The sequence below is a fragment of the Enhydra lutris genome, unplaced genomic scaffold (assembly GCF_002288905.1).
Source record: "Enhydra lutris kenyoni isolate GAN:26980312 unplaced genomic scaffold, ASM228890v2 scaffoldscaffold4, whole genome shotgun sequence".
In the NCBI taxonomy this organism is placed as follows: Eukaryota; Metazoa; Chordata; class Mammalia; order Carnivora; family Mustelidae; genus Enhydra; species Enhydra lutris.
Window position 1 is genome coordinate 35221005 of NW_019154088.1, and position 15501 is coordinate 35236505.

General features: G+C 38.6%; 1 protein-coding gene across 1 annotated transcript in view; it reads right to left on the bottom strand.

Annotated features, from left to right (window-relative positions):
• LOC111140618 (solute carrier family 25 member 21) overlaps positions 1 to 15501 on the bottom strand; it is a 504394-nt gene that overhangs the window by 182742 nt on the left and 306151 nt on the right. The window contains exon 2 of the mRNA XM_022492811.1: positions 7884 to 7932. Coding sequence (XP_022348519.1) covers positions 7884 to 7932 — 49 coding nt within the window. The remainder of the gene's footprint in view (positions 1 to 7883; positions 7933 to 15501) is intronic.

The following is a 15501-nucleotide window of genomic DNA, read 5'->3' on the forward strand; positions in this document are numbered from 1 at the left end:
TTCATTCAACAAAGAAAAGAATCAGGCACAAATAGAACCCCCCAAAAAATGACTAAACTCTAAGAAGTAAACACTTATTTTGCTATATACTTCAGCACATGAGATATTGTTGAAAATGACCCATTTCCATACTCAGATTCATTCATTGTACTACCTTTCAAGTAATAATATCCAGGGAGAGGCAAAAATAGCCCACAAAGAAACCGTGAAGGAAGTGAGGTTTGGGCTGGTGTATGGCGCCCCCCAACTTTGACAATGCCAGCAAGAGTTTAGAATCCAGGGCCCTTGATGTCATTAAGGAAAGTGACCTGCTAAAATGACTGTTACAAGGTTTCTTATATTATCTTTTATAGTTTACAGGTTTATCTTTTTTTTTTTTTAATTTTATTTTTTATAAACATATATTTTTATCCCCAGGGGTACAGGTCTGTGAATTGCCAGGTTTACACACTTCACAGCACTCATCATAGCACATACCCTCCCCAATGTCCATAATCCCACCCCCCCCAACCCCCCTCGCCCCATTAACCCTCAGTTTGTTTTGTGAGATTAAGAGTCACTTATGGTTTGTCTCCCTCCCAATCCCATCTTGTTTCATTTACTCTTCTCCTACCCCCTTAACCCACCATGTTGCATCTCCTCTCCCTCATATCAGGGAGATCATATGATAGTTGTCTTTCTCCGATTGACTTATTTCGCTAAGCATGATACCCTCTAGTTCCATCCACGTCGTCGCAAATGGCAAGATTTCATTTCTTTTGATGGCTGCATAGTATTCCATTGTGTATATATACCACATCTTCTTTATCCATTCGTCTGTTGATGGACATCTAGGTTCTTTGCATAGTTTGACTATTGTAGACATTGCTGCTATAAACATTCAGGTGCACGTGCCCCTTTGGATCACTACGTTTGTATCTTTAGGGTAAATACCCAGCAGTGCAATTGCTGGGTCATAGGGTAGTTCTATTTTCAACATTTTGAGGAACCTCCATGCTGTTTTCCAGAGTGGTTGCACCAGCTTGCATTCCCACCAACAGTGTAGGAGGGTTCCCCTTTCTCCGCATCCTCGCCAGCATCTGTCATTTCCTGACTTGTTAATTTTAGCCATTCTGACTGGTGTGAGGTGGTATCTCATTGTGGTTTTGAATTGTATTTCCCTGATGCCGAGTGATGTGGAGCACTTTTTCATGTGTCTGTTGGCCATCTGGATGTCTTCTTTGCAGAAATGTCTGTTCATGTCCTCTGCCCATTTCTTGATTGGATTATTTGTTCTTTGGGTGTTGAGTTTGCTAAGTTCTTTATAGATTTTGGACACTAGCCCTTTATCCGATATGTCATTTGCAAATATCTTCTCCCATTCTGTCAGTTGTCTTTTGGTTTTGTTAACTGTTTCCTTTGTTGTGCAAAAGCTTTTGATCTTGATAAAATCCCAATAGTTCATTTTTGCCCTTGCTTCCCTTGCCTTTGGCGATGTTCCTAGGAAGATGTTGCTGCGGCTGAGGTCGAAGAGGTTGCTGCCTGTGTTCTCCTCAAGGATTTTGATGGATTCCTTTCTCACATTGAGGTCCTTCATCCATTTTGAGTCTATTTTCGTGTGTGGTGTAAGGAAATGATCCAATTTCATTTTCTGCATGTGGCTGTCCAATTTTCCCAACACCATTTGTTGAAGAGGCTGTCTTTTTTCCATTGGATATTCTTTCCTGCTTTGTCGAAGATGAGTTGACCATAGAGTTGAGGGTCGATTTCTGGGCTCTCTATTCTGTTCCATTGATCTATGTGTCTGTTTTTGTGCCAGTACCATGCTGTCTTGATGATGACAGCTTTGTAATAGAGCTTGAAGTCCAGAATTGTGATGCCACCAACTTTGGCTTTCTTTTTCAATATCCCTCTGGGTATTCGAGGTCTTTTCTGGTTCCATATAAATTTTAGGATTATTTGTTCCATTTCTTTGAAAAAAATGGATGGTACTTTGATAGGAATTGCATTAAATGTGTAGATTGCTTTAGGTAGCATAGACATTTTCACAATATTTATTCTTCCAATCCAGGAGCATGGAACATTTTTCCATTTCTTTGTGTCTTCCTCAATTTCTTTCATGAGTACTTTATAGTTTTCTGTGTATAGATTCTTAGTCTCTTTGGTTAGATTTATTCCTAGGTATCTTATAGCTTTGGGTGTAATTGTAAATGGGATTGACTCCTTAATTTCTCTTTCTTCTGTCTTGTTGTTGGTGTAGAGAAATGCAACTGATTTCTGTGCATTGATTTTATATCCTGACACTTTACTGAATTCCTGGACAAGTTCTAGCAGTTTTGGAGTGGAGTCTTTTGGGTTTTCCACATATAGTATCATATCATCTGCGAAGAGTGATAGTTTGACTTCTTCTTTGCCAATTTGGATGCCTTTAATTTCCTTTTGTTGTCTGATTGCTGAGGCTAGGACTTCTAGTACTATGTTGAATAGCAGTGGTGATAACGGACATCCCTGCCGTGTTCCTGACCTTAGCGGAAAAGCTTTCAGTTTTTCTCCATTGAGAATGATATTTGCGGTGGGTTTTTCATAGATGGCTTTGATAATATTGAGGTATGTGCCCTCTATCCCTACACTTGGAAGAGTTTTGATCAGGAAGGGATGCTGTACTTTGTCAAATGCTTTTTCAGCATCTATGGAGAGTATCATATGGTTCTTGTTCTTTCTTTTATTAATGTGTTGTATCACATTGATCGATTTGCGGATGTTGAACCAAGCTTGCAGCCCTGGAATAAATCCCACTTGGTCGTGGTGAATAATCCTTTTAATGTACTCTTGAATCCTATTGGCTAGTATTTTGGTGAGAATTTTTGCATCTGTGTTCATCAAGGATATTGGTCTGTAGTTCTCTTTTTTGATGGGATCCTTGTCTGGTTTGGGGATCAAGGTGATGCTGGCCTCATAAAATGAGTTTGGAAGTTTTCCTTCCATTTCTATTTTTTGGAACAGTTTCAGGAGAATAGGAATTAGTTCTTCTTTAAATGTTTGGTAGAATTCCCCCGGGAAGCCATCTGGCCCTGGGCTTTTGTTTGTTTGGAGATTGTTGATGACTGTTTCAATCTCCTTACTGGTTATGGGTCTGTTCAGGCTTTCTATTTCTTCCTGGTTCAGTTGTGGTAGTTTATATGTCTCTAGGAATGCATCCATTTCTTCCAGATTGTCAAATTTGTTGGCGTAGAGTTGCTCATAGTATGTTCTTATAATTGTCTGTATTTCTTTGGTGTTAGTTGTGATCTCTCCTCTTTCATTCATGATTTTATTTATTTGGGTCCTTTCTCTTTTCTTTTTGATAAGTCTGGCCAGGGGTTTATCGATCTCATTAATTCTTTCAAAGAACCAGCTCCTAGTTTCGTTGATTTGTTCTATTGTTTTTTTGGTTTCTATTTCATTGATTTCTGCTCTGATCTTTATGATATCTCTTCTCCTGCTGGGTTTAGGGTTTCTTTCTTGTTCTTTCTCTAGCTCTTTTAGGTGTAGGGTTAGGTTGTGTACCTGAGACCTTTCTTGTTTCTTGAGAAAGGCTTGTACCACTATATATTTTCCTCTCAGCACTGCCTTTGTTGTGTCCCACAGATTTTGAACCGTTGTGTTTTCATTATCATTTGTTTCCATGAATTTTTTCAACTCTTCTTTAATTTCCTGGTTGACCCATTCATTCTTTAGAAGGATGCTGTTTAGTCTCCATGTATTTGGGTTCTTTCCAAATTTCCTCTTGTGATTGAGTTCTAGCTTCAGAGCATTGTGGTCTGAAAATATGCAGGGAATGATTCCAATCTTTTGATAACGGTTGAGACCTGATTTAGGACCGAGAATATGATCTATTCTGGAGAATGTTCCATGTGCACTAGAGAAGAATGTGTATTCTGTTGCTTTGGGATGAAATGTTCTGAATATATCTGTGATGTCCATCTGGTCCAGTGTGTCATTTAAGGCCTTGATTTCCTTGTTGATCTTTTGCTTGGATGATCTGTCCATTTCAGTGAGGGGAGTGTTAAAGTCCCCTACGATTATTGTATTATTGTCGATGTGTTTCTTTGATTTTGTTATTAATTGGTTTATATAGTTGGCTGCTCCCACGTTAGGGGCATAGATATTTAAAATTGTTAGATCTTCTTGTTGGACAGTTCCTTTGAGTATGATATAGTGTCCTTCCTCATCTCTTATTATAGTCTTTGGCTTAAAATCTAATTGATCTGATATAAGGATTGCCACTCCTGCTTTTTTCTGATGTCCATTAGCATGGTAAATTCTTTTCCACCCCCTCACTTTAAATCTGGAGGTGTCTTCAGGTTTAAGATGAGTTTCTTGTAGGCAACATATAGATGGGTTTTGTTTTTTTATCCATTTTGATACCCTGTGTCTTTTGATTGGGGCATTTAGCCCATTCACATTCAGGGTAAGTATTGAGAGATATGAATTTAGTGCCATTGTATTGCCTGTAAGGTGACTGTTATTGTATATTGTCTCTGTTTCTTTCTGATCTACTACTTTTAGGGTCTCTCTTTGCTTAGAGGACCCCTTTCAATATTTCCTCTAGAGCTGGTTTGGTATTTGCAAATTCTTTCAGTTTTTGTTTGTCCTGGAAGCTTTTAATCTCTCCTTCTATTTTCAATGATAGCCTAGCTGGATATAGTATTCTTGGCTGCATGTTTTTCTCATTTAGTACTCTGAATATATCATGCCAGCTCTTTCTGGCCTGCCAGGTCTCTGTGGATAAGTCTGCTGCCAATCTAATATTTTTACCATTGTACGTTACAGACTTCTTTTCCCGGGCTGCTTTCAGGATCTTCTCTTTGTCACTAAGACTTGTAAATTTTACTATTAGGTGACGGGGTGTGGACCTATTCTTATTGATTTTGAGGGGGGTTCTCTGAACCTCCTGGATTTTGATGCTTGTTCCCTTTGCCATATTGGGGAAATTCTCTCCAATAATTCTCTCCAATATACCTTCTGCTCCCCTCTCTGTTTCCTCTTCTTCTGGAATCCCAATTATTCTAATGTTGTTTCGTCTTATGGTGTCACTTATCTCTCGAATTCTCCCCTCATGGTCCAGTAGCTGTTTGTCCCTCTTTTGCTCAGCTTCTTTATTCTCTGTTATTTGGTCTTCTATATCACTAATTCTTTCTTCTGCCTCATTTATCCTAGTAGTGAGAGCCTCCATTTTTTATTGCACCTCATTAATAGCTTTTTTGATTTCAACTTGGTTAGATTTTAGTTCTTTTATTTCTCCAGAAAGGGCTTTTATCTCTCCGGAGAGGGTTTCTCTAATATCTTCCAAGCCTTTTTCGAGCCCGGCTCGAACCTTGAGAATCGTCATTCTGAACTCTAGATCTGACATATTACCAATGTCTGTATTGATTAGGTCCCTAGCCTTTGGTACTGCCTCTTGTTCTTTTTTTTGTGGTGAATTTTTCCGCCTTGTCATTTTGTCCAGATAAGTGTATATGAAGGAGCAAGTGAAATACTAAAAGGGTGGCAACAACCCCAGGAAAATATGCTTTCAGAAAGTGGTTGATTTTCTGTTTCTAGAGTTGCTGTTCTTCTTCTCTTCGATCTCCCGTTGGATTTGTAGGTGTTTGCAACTTTAGATAAGCTATCTAGCTGATCTCCTGCTACCTGAAGTAGTCTCAGCCTGCTACTTCTCCGCCATCTTGACTCCTCCTCACAGGTTTATCTTATTTAGAAATACAGTTATCTCCTGTCCAACATGATAATGAAGAGATTTCAGCATCTAAGTCTGTCCTGTCCATTCCCTATCACCTGTGTGTTCTACCCAGTGATAATTACTCGTAATCTTCGCACATTCTACTTCTGTTGCAAAGTCAATTGCACATTATTTTGGACTTTCAGTTTACTCTATGATTATAAGTCTTATTCAATATGCTTTTTATTGTTATGCAGGTCAAACATAATCCCATATCCAATTCCCTTCCTTTTTAGGGCATTTGGAAGAATTATATTCCACCCGCCACTCCCACTGAAGTTAGACAAGAGCATAGGACTAATTCCAATCAATGAATGCCATTTTCTTGAAAATATCCATATAACTAAGAAGATATAAAGCCCCAGTAACTTGGCACATCCATTCTAAGAAATATTCTATTCAAATCCAGCACCATGAAATAATACAGTTTTTGAAATTTATATTAACTCATTAAAAATTTGTACCAACTCATCTGTCCTTTGAGGACAGAGCTTGCTTGGAACCCAAAGACACTAAATACTTAACAAGCGAATGAATGAATGATTGACCGAATGAATGAGTAACTGTAATTTCAATATCTTATCTTATTTAAATCATTCTTACTTTTCCTGTATGCTCACTTGAACACTTTAGAATTTAGAAAATGACCCTTAAGAAAGACAATTTATTCCTCAACGAGGCTAGCAATACTATTCTGGCTTTTCAAAGTTAGCATGGAATCTAAGAAGGAAATGCCAGTGAGTTTTGCTTTTTGTTTTTGAACCCTATACAAAGATGATCCAGGGAGTACATGCAATTTTACAGTTGAAAGTAGTTTTATAGTTTTCTTTCTCTGTGTGGGTTTGGTGATTTGAGGCTGTTTTGGACTAAATGTTTGTGTCTTCCCAAATTCCTATATTGGAGCCCTCATCCCAGTGTGATGGTATTTGGGGGTGGGGCCTTGGGGGAGGTAATTAAGTTTAGATGAGGTCATGAGGTTAGATGAGGTGGAGCCCCAATGATGGGATTAGTACTCTTATAAGTAGAGGGAGATGCAGCAGAGCTGCCTCTCTCCCTCCTGTGAAGATACAACAAGAAGGTGGCTGTTTATAAGTCAGGTAGCAGGCCCTCACCAAGAACCAAACTGACCAGCACTTTGATCCTTGACTTCCCAGCCTCCAGAACTATAATTAACGACTGTTGCTTAAGCCACCCAGTCTATAGTATTTTGTTACAGTTGCCTGAGCTGACTAAGACAGGGGCCAACTTCTCATCTCCTCTAGCTCTTATTATTTGCACGATACAGCCACTTTCCCTTGCTTTCAGCACCCAGCTTAAGATTCTGCTGCCTCTTTAGGCAAATTAAGCAACATGTCCATTCAATGATAAGCCTGACACTTAGCATTTTCTAACTTCGGTTGTTCCACCGCCATTATTGCAAGGCACTATGTGCTATGGAGCGCCAACCTAGGTATGCTGCTCCTGGGTTTTCACAATGCAAACAAATGGAAACTTTGACTCAACTCTAACAGCTTCTAATTTTAGAAAATAGAGAGTTCAGTAATTCAGCCACAGATTTAGCTTTTTAAAAAATGCTCGAGATCATATTAAAACCCACATGATTTTTTTTTCACTTGGTAAATAGATTTAAAACATTGCCCTGATTTGTGTCTTTCTGCAAGAGCAAATGCATTTTCCTAGAAACACGACATTTTGCACTGCCAAACAGTTGTAGGAATAAATTCTTTAAGCACCATTTGAAGAGTTTACTTGAAATTTTGGAATCTCACACCAAAATGCTGAATACTAAATAACAATCTGTTACATGCAATGCCAAATGAAAGTCTGCTGTCATAATTCACTAAAGTTTAGTTTTTGTGTCATTTTGATAAATTTACTTCGTTTACCAACTTAGCCACAAATCATACCTTATGGTTGTCGTGTGAAGGCAGTAAAATATCGTATACCTTCAGATGACCTCTAACCAAAAATGCTTTTCCCTTTTCACATTTTATCTGTCAAATAGCGTTTTCTTTAAGAAGTAAATATAAATGCCATTATTGGGAGAAGCTACCAGCCTAGGACAAGTTCTAGCATTTAGTGTTCTGACAGATCTAAATTTGGATATCAGCCAAAGTCAATAAAACTTGTTCATGCAGAACCTTACCTGGTTTTCACCACATCGAGTGGGTGCATCAGGCAAATTTCTACAAGACCTGAAAGATAATAAAGAAAAGTCCAATAAACACTTATGTAAACACTGGTTCTTGTTTCCTTGACCCCCATTGATTTCTCAAGTATAAAGATTCAAATGAAAACTTGGGGCTTTGGTAATGACAGCTCATAGTTAGAGACTAGTAGCAAAAGACATACTCTCCATGGGCATGGAGGTGAGGCTGTAGGGGAAAAGAAAATGAAAAAGGGATCAGATGTCCAAAATTCTAATCACGTAGACAGGAATTATTGTGTACCCTTCCAGTCGGATAGATAAATACGTGTCAAAGGAAAGGAGGTAAGAAAAGGAGGAATGAAGGGAGAGAAGCTCTCTCAGCACCCCCACCACTGCCACTCATGATAAATTGTAGCCTCAGTGTTTGAAGGCCTGAAATAAAGATAATGAGGTCTGTTATCTCAAGAGGTAGTTATGAGGATCTCACACACATTTAATACGTTAATAGCCTAATAGAGAACGTGTATTAAGTGTTCATTGCATGCTGGACAGTATTCTAAGCAGTACTTAGAGTAAATCTATCTCATTTAATCTTCACAAGAGCTTATTGTGAGAGGAGGTATTATTACCCCATTTTACAGATGAGATCACCAAGGCACACAAGATTAAATAATTTGTCTAAGATCTCACAGCTAAGAAGTACATGGGTACTTCATAGTACTACATAGTAGCCCCATAAAGCCCATGATCTTAACCACTGCACACCAAGAAAGAATTTCTATACCTTTTTGCAAATCATTTGTAAAGCCCTCTCTCTTGTTGTCTGAGCAGAGAAGACTGCTCAGTTACAAATTACTGGCACATAACAACAGTAGCAGTAAAAGTAGTTTTATGTACTAGGGTAGTACAAATGATTACAGCATAATTTTAGTCTTGCAGTAGTAATAATCATAGTAGTTATCTTACTTTCAGCCCCTATACAGTGATGGTCATTTAGCACATGTCATCATTAGTATGCACAGCCACTAGGCAAGGTAAGTATGCATTTTTTTTTAAAAGATTTTATTTATTTGAGAGAGAGAGAGACAGTGAGAGAGCATGAGAGGGGAGGAGGTCAGAGGGAGAAGCAGACTCCCTGTGCAGCTGGAAGCCGGATGCGGGACTCAACCCCAGGACTCCAGGATCATGACCTGAGCTGTGAAGGCAGTTGCTTAACCAACTGAGCCACCCAGGCACATGGTAAGTATGTATTTAAAAAAAGTTTTTTTTATTTGTTTATTTGAGAAAGAGACAGAGCACATAAGCAGAGGGAGCTGCAGGCAGTGGGAGAAGCAGGCTCCCCGCTGAGCATGGAGCCTGAATCCCAATCGAGGACCCTGGGATCATGACCTGAGCCCAAGGCAGATGCTTAACTAACTGAGCCACCCAGGGACCCCAGGCAAGTATGTATTATCATCATCTTTACTTGAAGATAAGCAAACAGAGGTTGATAGTGTTTGTTGATTTGCCCAAAGGCCATAGTATTTATGGATAGTTTCTTAAGGGCAGATCATTTACCACTCTTTCCATTTGCAAACTAACTCAATTTGAGCTTAGCTGTGACTTAGTTCCCCTCTCCCATTCCATACTTAGACATATGAGTGTCTTTTACAGCCTCATACTGGTGAGGTCCAGGAAGCACAAAGGTCCCACACCTACCTGAAATCCTGATTTCCTTCCGCAGAAGTTTAGGGAATTCTTCCTGCTTAAGCCTGCTATACAGTTTACAAAGCCTTACGTATTGACCCGAAACAACTGTCTTACTTTGACTAAAACTAACAGGATCCAATATTAACGTCTGTGCCACAGGTTTCCCAGCAGGAATGCTCCTTAGTTGTTGGTAACCAAATCACTGACCCAATCAGAGTCTCATTGCCTAGAGATGGGAAGAGGAAGGCATTGGGCGGGGTGTGGGGGGTGGGGGTGTGGGGGGGTTGGGGTCGGGGGGGGGGGCAACATAATCGCTAGGCACAACCAAGAGCCTCTGCGCACTGCTCTAACTTCAGGAATAAGACTGCATGGGTGCGTTTCTTCCTTGAAACTGGTAAAGTGTTAATGCACTTCCTCTTGCTTTAAAATATACATTCCCCTTGAAGTAAGATTCTTATCCTGATGCTTTCAGGGAATGATAATTTACCCCTGGGGGCATTAGTTCCTTATCTGTAAAGTGAAAAGGTAAATGGTCTATAGAACCTTAAGGTCTCATATTCTATATGTAATTATTCTTGAATTATATATATATAAATACACATGTATTTATATATATTATTTATTTATTGGAGAGGGAGAGAAAGAAACAGAAGGGGGCAGGAGCAGAGGGCAAAGGGAGAGGGAGAGAGAGACTCTTAAGCAGGCTCCACCCTCAGTGGGCTTTGATCTCAAAACCCTGAAATCATGACCTGTGCTGAAATCAAGAGTCAGACACTTACCTAACTGAGCCAACCAGGCACGCCTATAAGTTTTACTTATAGTTCTAACTTAATCTTTATTATATTAGCTACAAGAGGATAAAGTTCTAATCCCATAAATAGGATTTACCCTGGAAACTCAGACTTGTAAAATACCTTCTTATCAAGCACTGCAAGAAACATCTATCAAGTGTACTTCTTTTAAAGACTTATTTATTTATTTGAGAGAGAGTGTGAGTGAGGGGTAGGGCAGAGGGAGAGGGAGGGAAGCAGACCCTCTGAGCATGGAGCTGCATGTGGGGCTTGATCTCACAACCCTGAGATCACGACCTGAGCCAAAAGCAAGAGTTGGCCACTTACGTGACTGAGCCACTCAGGCTCCCCTATTAAATGCACTTATGTGCATCTCATGAACATAAAGGAATAAGACACTCAGAATCAGTTTGCCAAAGGAGTACGCAGTTTCTTCACTGATGTGGCATTAGAGTACAAAGAAAATATTAAACACCAAATAGCCCCAGTTGGTGTATCTCTCAAGAAATTTACCAAAAGAACCAACAATTCCAACAACTTATTAAAAGTAATAGCAGAATTTGAAGAATCTGTTCACATTTACCTATACGTATTTGCAAAATTATTCTACTTTCCTGTTTGCTAATGGGCTTTTCCAGTAGTAAGTAGATACTACATTAGATTGGTACAGTTTTCGGGTTACTTAAAATTATTTTCTAACCTCTAGAATGCCCTGAAACATTCATTTTATCCATTTTATCCAACAAACTTACACTGGTGTCTAGTGTTGAGAATGGAGTCTAGTGAGGGGAACAGATGCATAAGAACAGTAAATCATGGAAGGAGGTGCAATGTTCAGAGTTTATGGAGACACAGCAGAGATGTCCCTGAGCCAGTCTGGGGTTGGGTGAAGTGGGGAAAAGGGCCTCGAGGCTGAAAGAGGACAGAATAAGTATCAGGCATGGAGGGGACACTGCACACAAAGAGAAGGAAATAAGAAAGAACATGATGAACATTGCAGTAGCTGAGGGTTAAGGGCAGGACGCAGCAAGAGATGAGGCTCTAAGTGTATGTATATATATAGGTGACGGTCAGATTCATGCTCAGGCACTTGTAATTCATCCCATAGTCCATGAGGAGCCAGTAAAAGGTATTAAAAAAAAAATAGCTTCTTGGTTGTTTTTTCTTATTCTTACTGTATTCCATCTTCATTGAAGACATTCTGAGATTTTAAGCAGAAGTGAGATATTAGCCTCTGTTAACACGATCTCCCACGAATTAGTAATATGTCTAGTAATCCTCCCACTGCTCTCAATTACACAGTCACATGTAAACCTGTGAGCACTGAGGCTCCAACCCTTACCCTGTGGTTACCAGTAAAAGCCCCACCTCTCATCATGACAGCATAGATAGCCTGATGTCCTGTGTACCTCTAAGTCTGAACGAGTCAATGCCCATCTATGAAAATACCTGCTAAAAGATAACTTGGCCAATAGGAAAGTATGACTTAAATTGCCAAATATAATGTGTTTAGTCCAGAATCCCATAGTTATTCATTCATTGTTGCTTTTAATCAAAACAAATAATTTTATAGAATTCGAGTTAGCCACATCTTTCTGCATTAGAAGCAGAAAGAATAGATATGTTGGAAATGATAGAGAGGTTTTGATTTTCACTCAGAGTTCAGAGTTAAATCCAGATCGACTCAGGGTGAGAATGGCTGCTTGTTGTCCTCTATTGGGTATCTAAGGTCTATGAGACTCTGATGATGATGATGATGATGATGATGATGGTGATGGTGATGATGATGGTGATGATGATTACTATTTTTTGCTTTAAACCATGTTTATTTATTTTGTGATTCTTTAAGTTCAATTTAGTGAACATAAACTCTATGATTAGTTTCACGGGGTAGAATTTAGTTATTCTTTAGTTGCATCTAACACCCAGTGCTCATTACATCAAGTGCCTTCTTAAAGCCCATCATGCAATTATCCCTTTCCTCCTCCCACCTCCCTTCCAGCAAACCTCTGTTTCCTAGAGTTCCGCATCACTTATGGTTTGCCTCCTTCTCTATTTTCATCTTATTTTTCCTTCCCTTCCCCTATGTTAATCTGTTATGTTTCTTAAATTCCACATATGAATTAAATCATATGGTATTTGTCTTTCTCTGACTGACTTATTTCCATTAGCATAATACCCTCTAGTTCTTTCCACATTGATGCAAATGGCAAAAGTTCATTCTTTTTGATGGCTCAGTAGTATTCATATATATATATATACACACACACATACATAATCATACATAAACACCTCTTCTCTATCCATTCATTTGTCAATGGACATCTGGGCTCTTTCCATATTTTGGCTATTCTGGACATTGCTGCTATAAACATTGGGGTGCATATGCCCCTTCAAATCACTATGTTTGTATCCTTTGGATAAATACATAGTAGGGCAATTTCTGGGTCATAGGGTAGCTCTATTTTCAACCTTTTCAGGAACCTCCATACTGTTTTCTAGAGAGGCTGCACCAGTTTGCATTCCCACCAACAGTGGAAGAGGGTTCCCCCTTCTCCACATCCTCACCAACATCTGTCATTTCCTGACTTGTTAATTTTCACCATTCTGATCGGTGTGAGGTGGTATCTCATTGTGGTTTTGATTTGTATTTCCCTGATGTTGAGTGGTGTGGAGCATTTTTTCATGTGTCTGTTGGCCGTTTGTATGACTTGTTTGGAGAAAGGTCTGTTCATGTCTTCTGCCCATTTCCCGACTGGATTTTTTGTGTTTTGGGGGTAGAGTCTGATAAGTTCTTTATAGATTTTGGAAACTAGCCCCTTATCTGATATGTCATATGCAAATATCTTCTATCATTCTGTCAGCTGTCTTTTCATTTTGTTGACTACTTCCTTTGCTGTGCAAAAGCTTTTGATCTTGATGAAGTCCCAATAACTGATTTTTGCTTTTGTTTTTCTTCCCGTTGGAGATGCATCTAGCGGGAATTTGCTGCGGCCAGTGTCAAAGAGGTTGCAGCCTGTTTTCTCCTCTAAGATTTTGATGGATTATTGTCTTACATTTAGGTCCTTCATTCATTTGGGTCTATTTTTGTGTATGGTGTAAGAAAGTGGTCCAGTTTCATTCTTCTGCATGTGGCTGTCCAATTTTCCCAACACCATTCATTGGACATTCTTTCCTGCTTTGTTGAAGATTAGTTGACCATAGAGTTGAGGGTCCATTTCGGGGCTCTCTATTATGTTCCATTGATCTATGTGCCAGTGTTTGTGCCAGTACCATACTGTCTTGATGATTACATCTTTGTAATAGACCTTGAAGTCTGGAATTGTGATGCCACTAGCTTTGGTCTTCTTTTTCAGTTCCTTTGGTTATTTGGGGTTTTTTCTTGGTTTCATATCAATTTAAGGATTATTTGTTCCAGCTCTGTGAAAAATGCTGATGGTATTTTGATAGGGATTTCAGTGAATGTGTAAATTGCTTTGGTTAGCAATGACATTTTAACACTATTTGTTCTTCCAATCTACGAGCATGGAATGTTTTCCCATTTCTTTGTGTCTTCCTCAATTTCTTTAATAAGTGTTCTATGGTTTTCAGAATACAGATTCTTTACCATTTTGGTTAGGTTTATTCATATAAATACTCATATTTTATGGTTTTCCCTGCAATTGTAAATGGGATCGATTCCTTGATTTCTTTCCCCTGCCTCATTGTTAGTGTGTAGAAATGCAACTGACTCTGTGCATTGGTTTTATATTCTGCAACTTTGCTGAATTCCTGTATCAGTTCTAGCAATTTTTTGCTGGAGTCCTTTGGATTTTCTACATAGAGTACCATGTTGTCGTTTAAGAGTGTAAGTTTGACTTCTTTTTTGCCAATTTCGATGCCTTTTATTTCTTTTTTGTTGTCTGATTGTTGAGGCTAGGACTTATAGTACTATGTTGAACAGCATGGTGAGAGTAGACATCCCTGTTGTGTTTCTGACCTTAGGGGAAAAGCTCTCAGTTTTTCTCCATTGAGAATGATATTTACTGTGGATTTTTCACACATGGCTTTTATGATATTGAAATATGTTCCTTCTATCCCTACACTTCAGAGAGTTTTTATCAAGAAAGGATGCTGCATTTTGTCAATTTTTTTTATGCATCTATTGAAAGACTCATTGGCTCCTGTCCTTTCCTTTATTAATGTTGTGTGTCACACTGATTAATTTGTGGATGTTAAACACCCTTGCAGACCAGAAATCCCACTTGGTCGTGGTGAATAATCCTTTCAGTGATTAGATCCTTTAATGATCAGATCCTATGAGCTAGTATTTTGGTGAGAATTTTTGCATCCATATTCATCAGGAATATTGATCTGTAATTCTCCTTTTTGTTGGGGTCTTTGGTTTCGGGATCAAGGTAATGTTTACCTCATAGAATGAGTTTGGAAGTTTTTCTTCTATTTCTATTTTTTGAAACAATTTCAGAACAATAGATATTGATTCTTCCTTAAATGTTTGGTAGAATTCTGCTGGGAAACCATCCAGCCCTAGACTCTGGTTTTTTGTGGGATTTTTGATTACTGATTCAATTTCTTTGCTGGTTATGGGTCTGTTCAGGTTTTCTATTTCTTCTGTTTCAGTTCTGATAGTTAATACATTTCTAGAAATGCACCCATTTCTTCCAGATTGCCTAAATTATTGGTATATAATTGCACATAATATGTTCTTATAATTGTTTTTATTTTTCAGTGTTGGTTGTGATCTCTCCTCTTTCATTCATGATTTTATTTATTTGGGTCCTTTCTTTTTTCTTTTTGATAAGTCTGACTAGGGGTTTGTCAATCTTATTAAATTTTTCAAAGAACCAGCTCCAAGTTTCATTGATCTGTTCTACTGCCCTTTTTTTAAAAATTTCTGTATCGTTGGAGTTGATATTTATGCTTTATTTAAGGATATTTAGGCTTTATTCAGTTTGGATTTAGGCTTTTTTGCTGTTCTCTTCCACCTCCTTTAAGTGTAATGTTAGATTGTATTTTTGAGACTCTTCTTGTTTCTTGAGAAAAGTCTGTATTGCAATATACTTCCCTCTTAGGACCTCCTTTCCTGCATCCCAAAGGTTTTGAACTGTTGTGTTTTCATTTTCATTTGTTTCCAA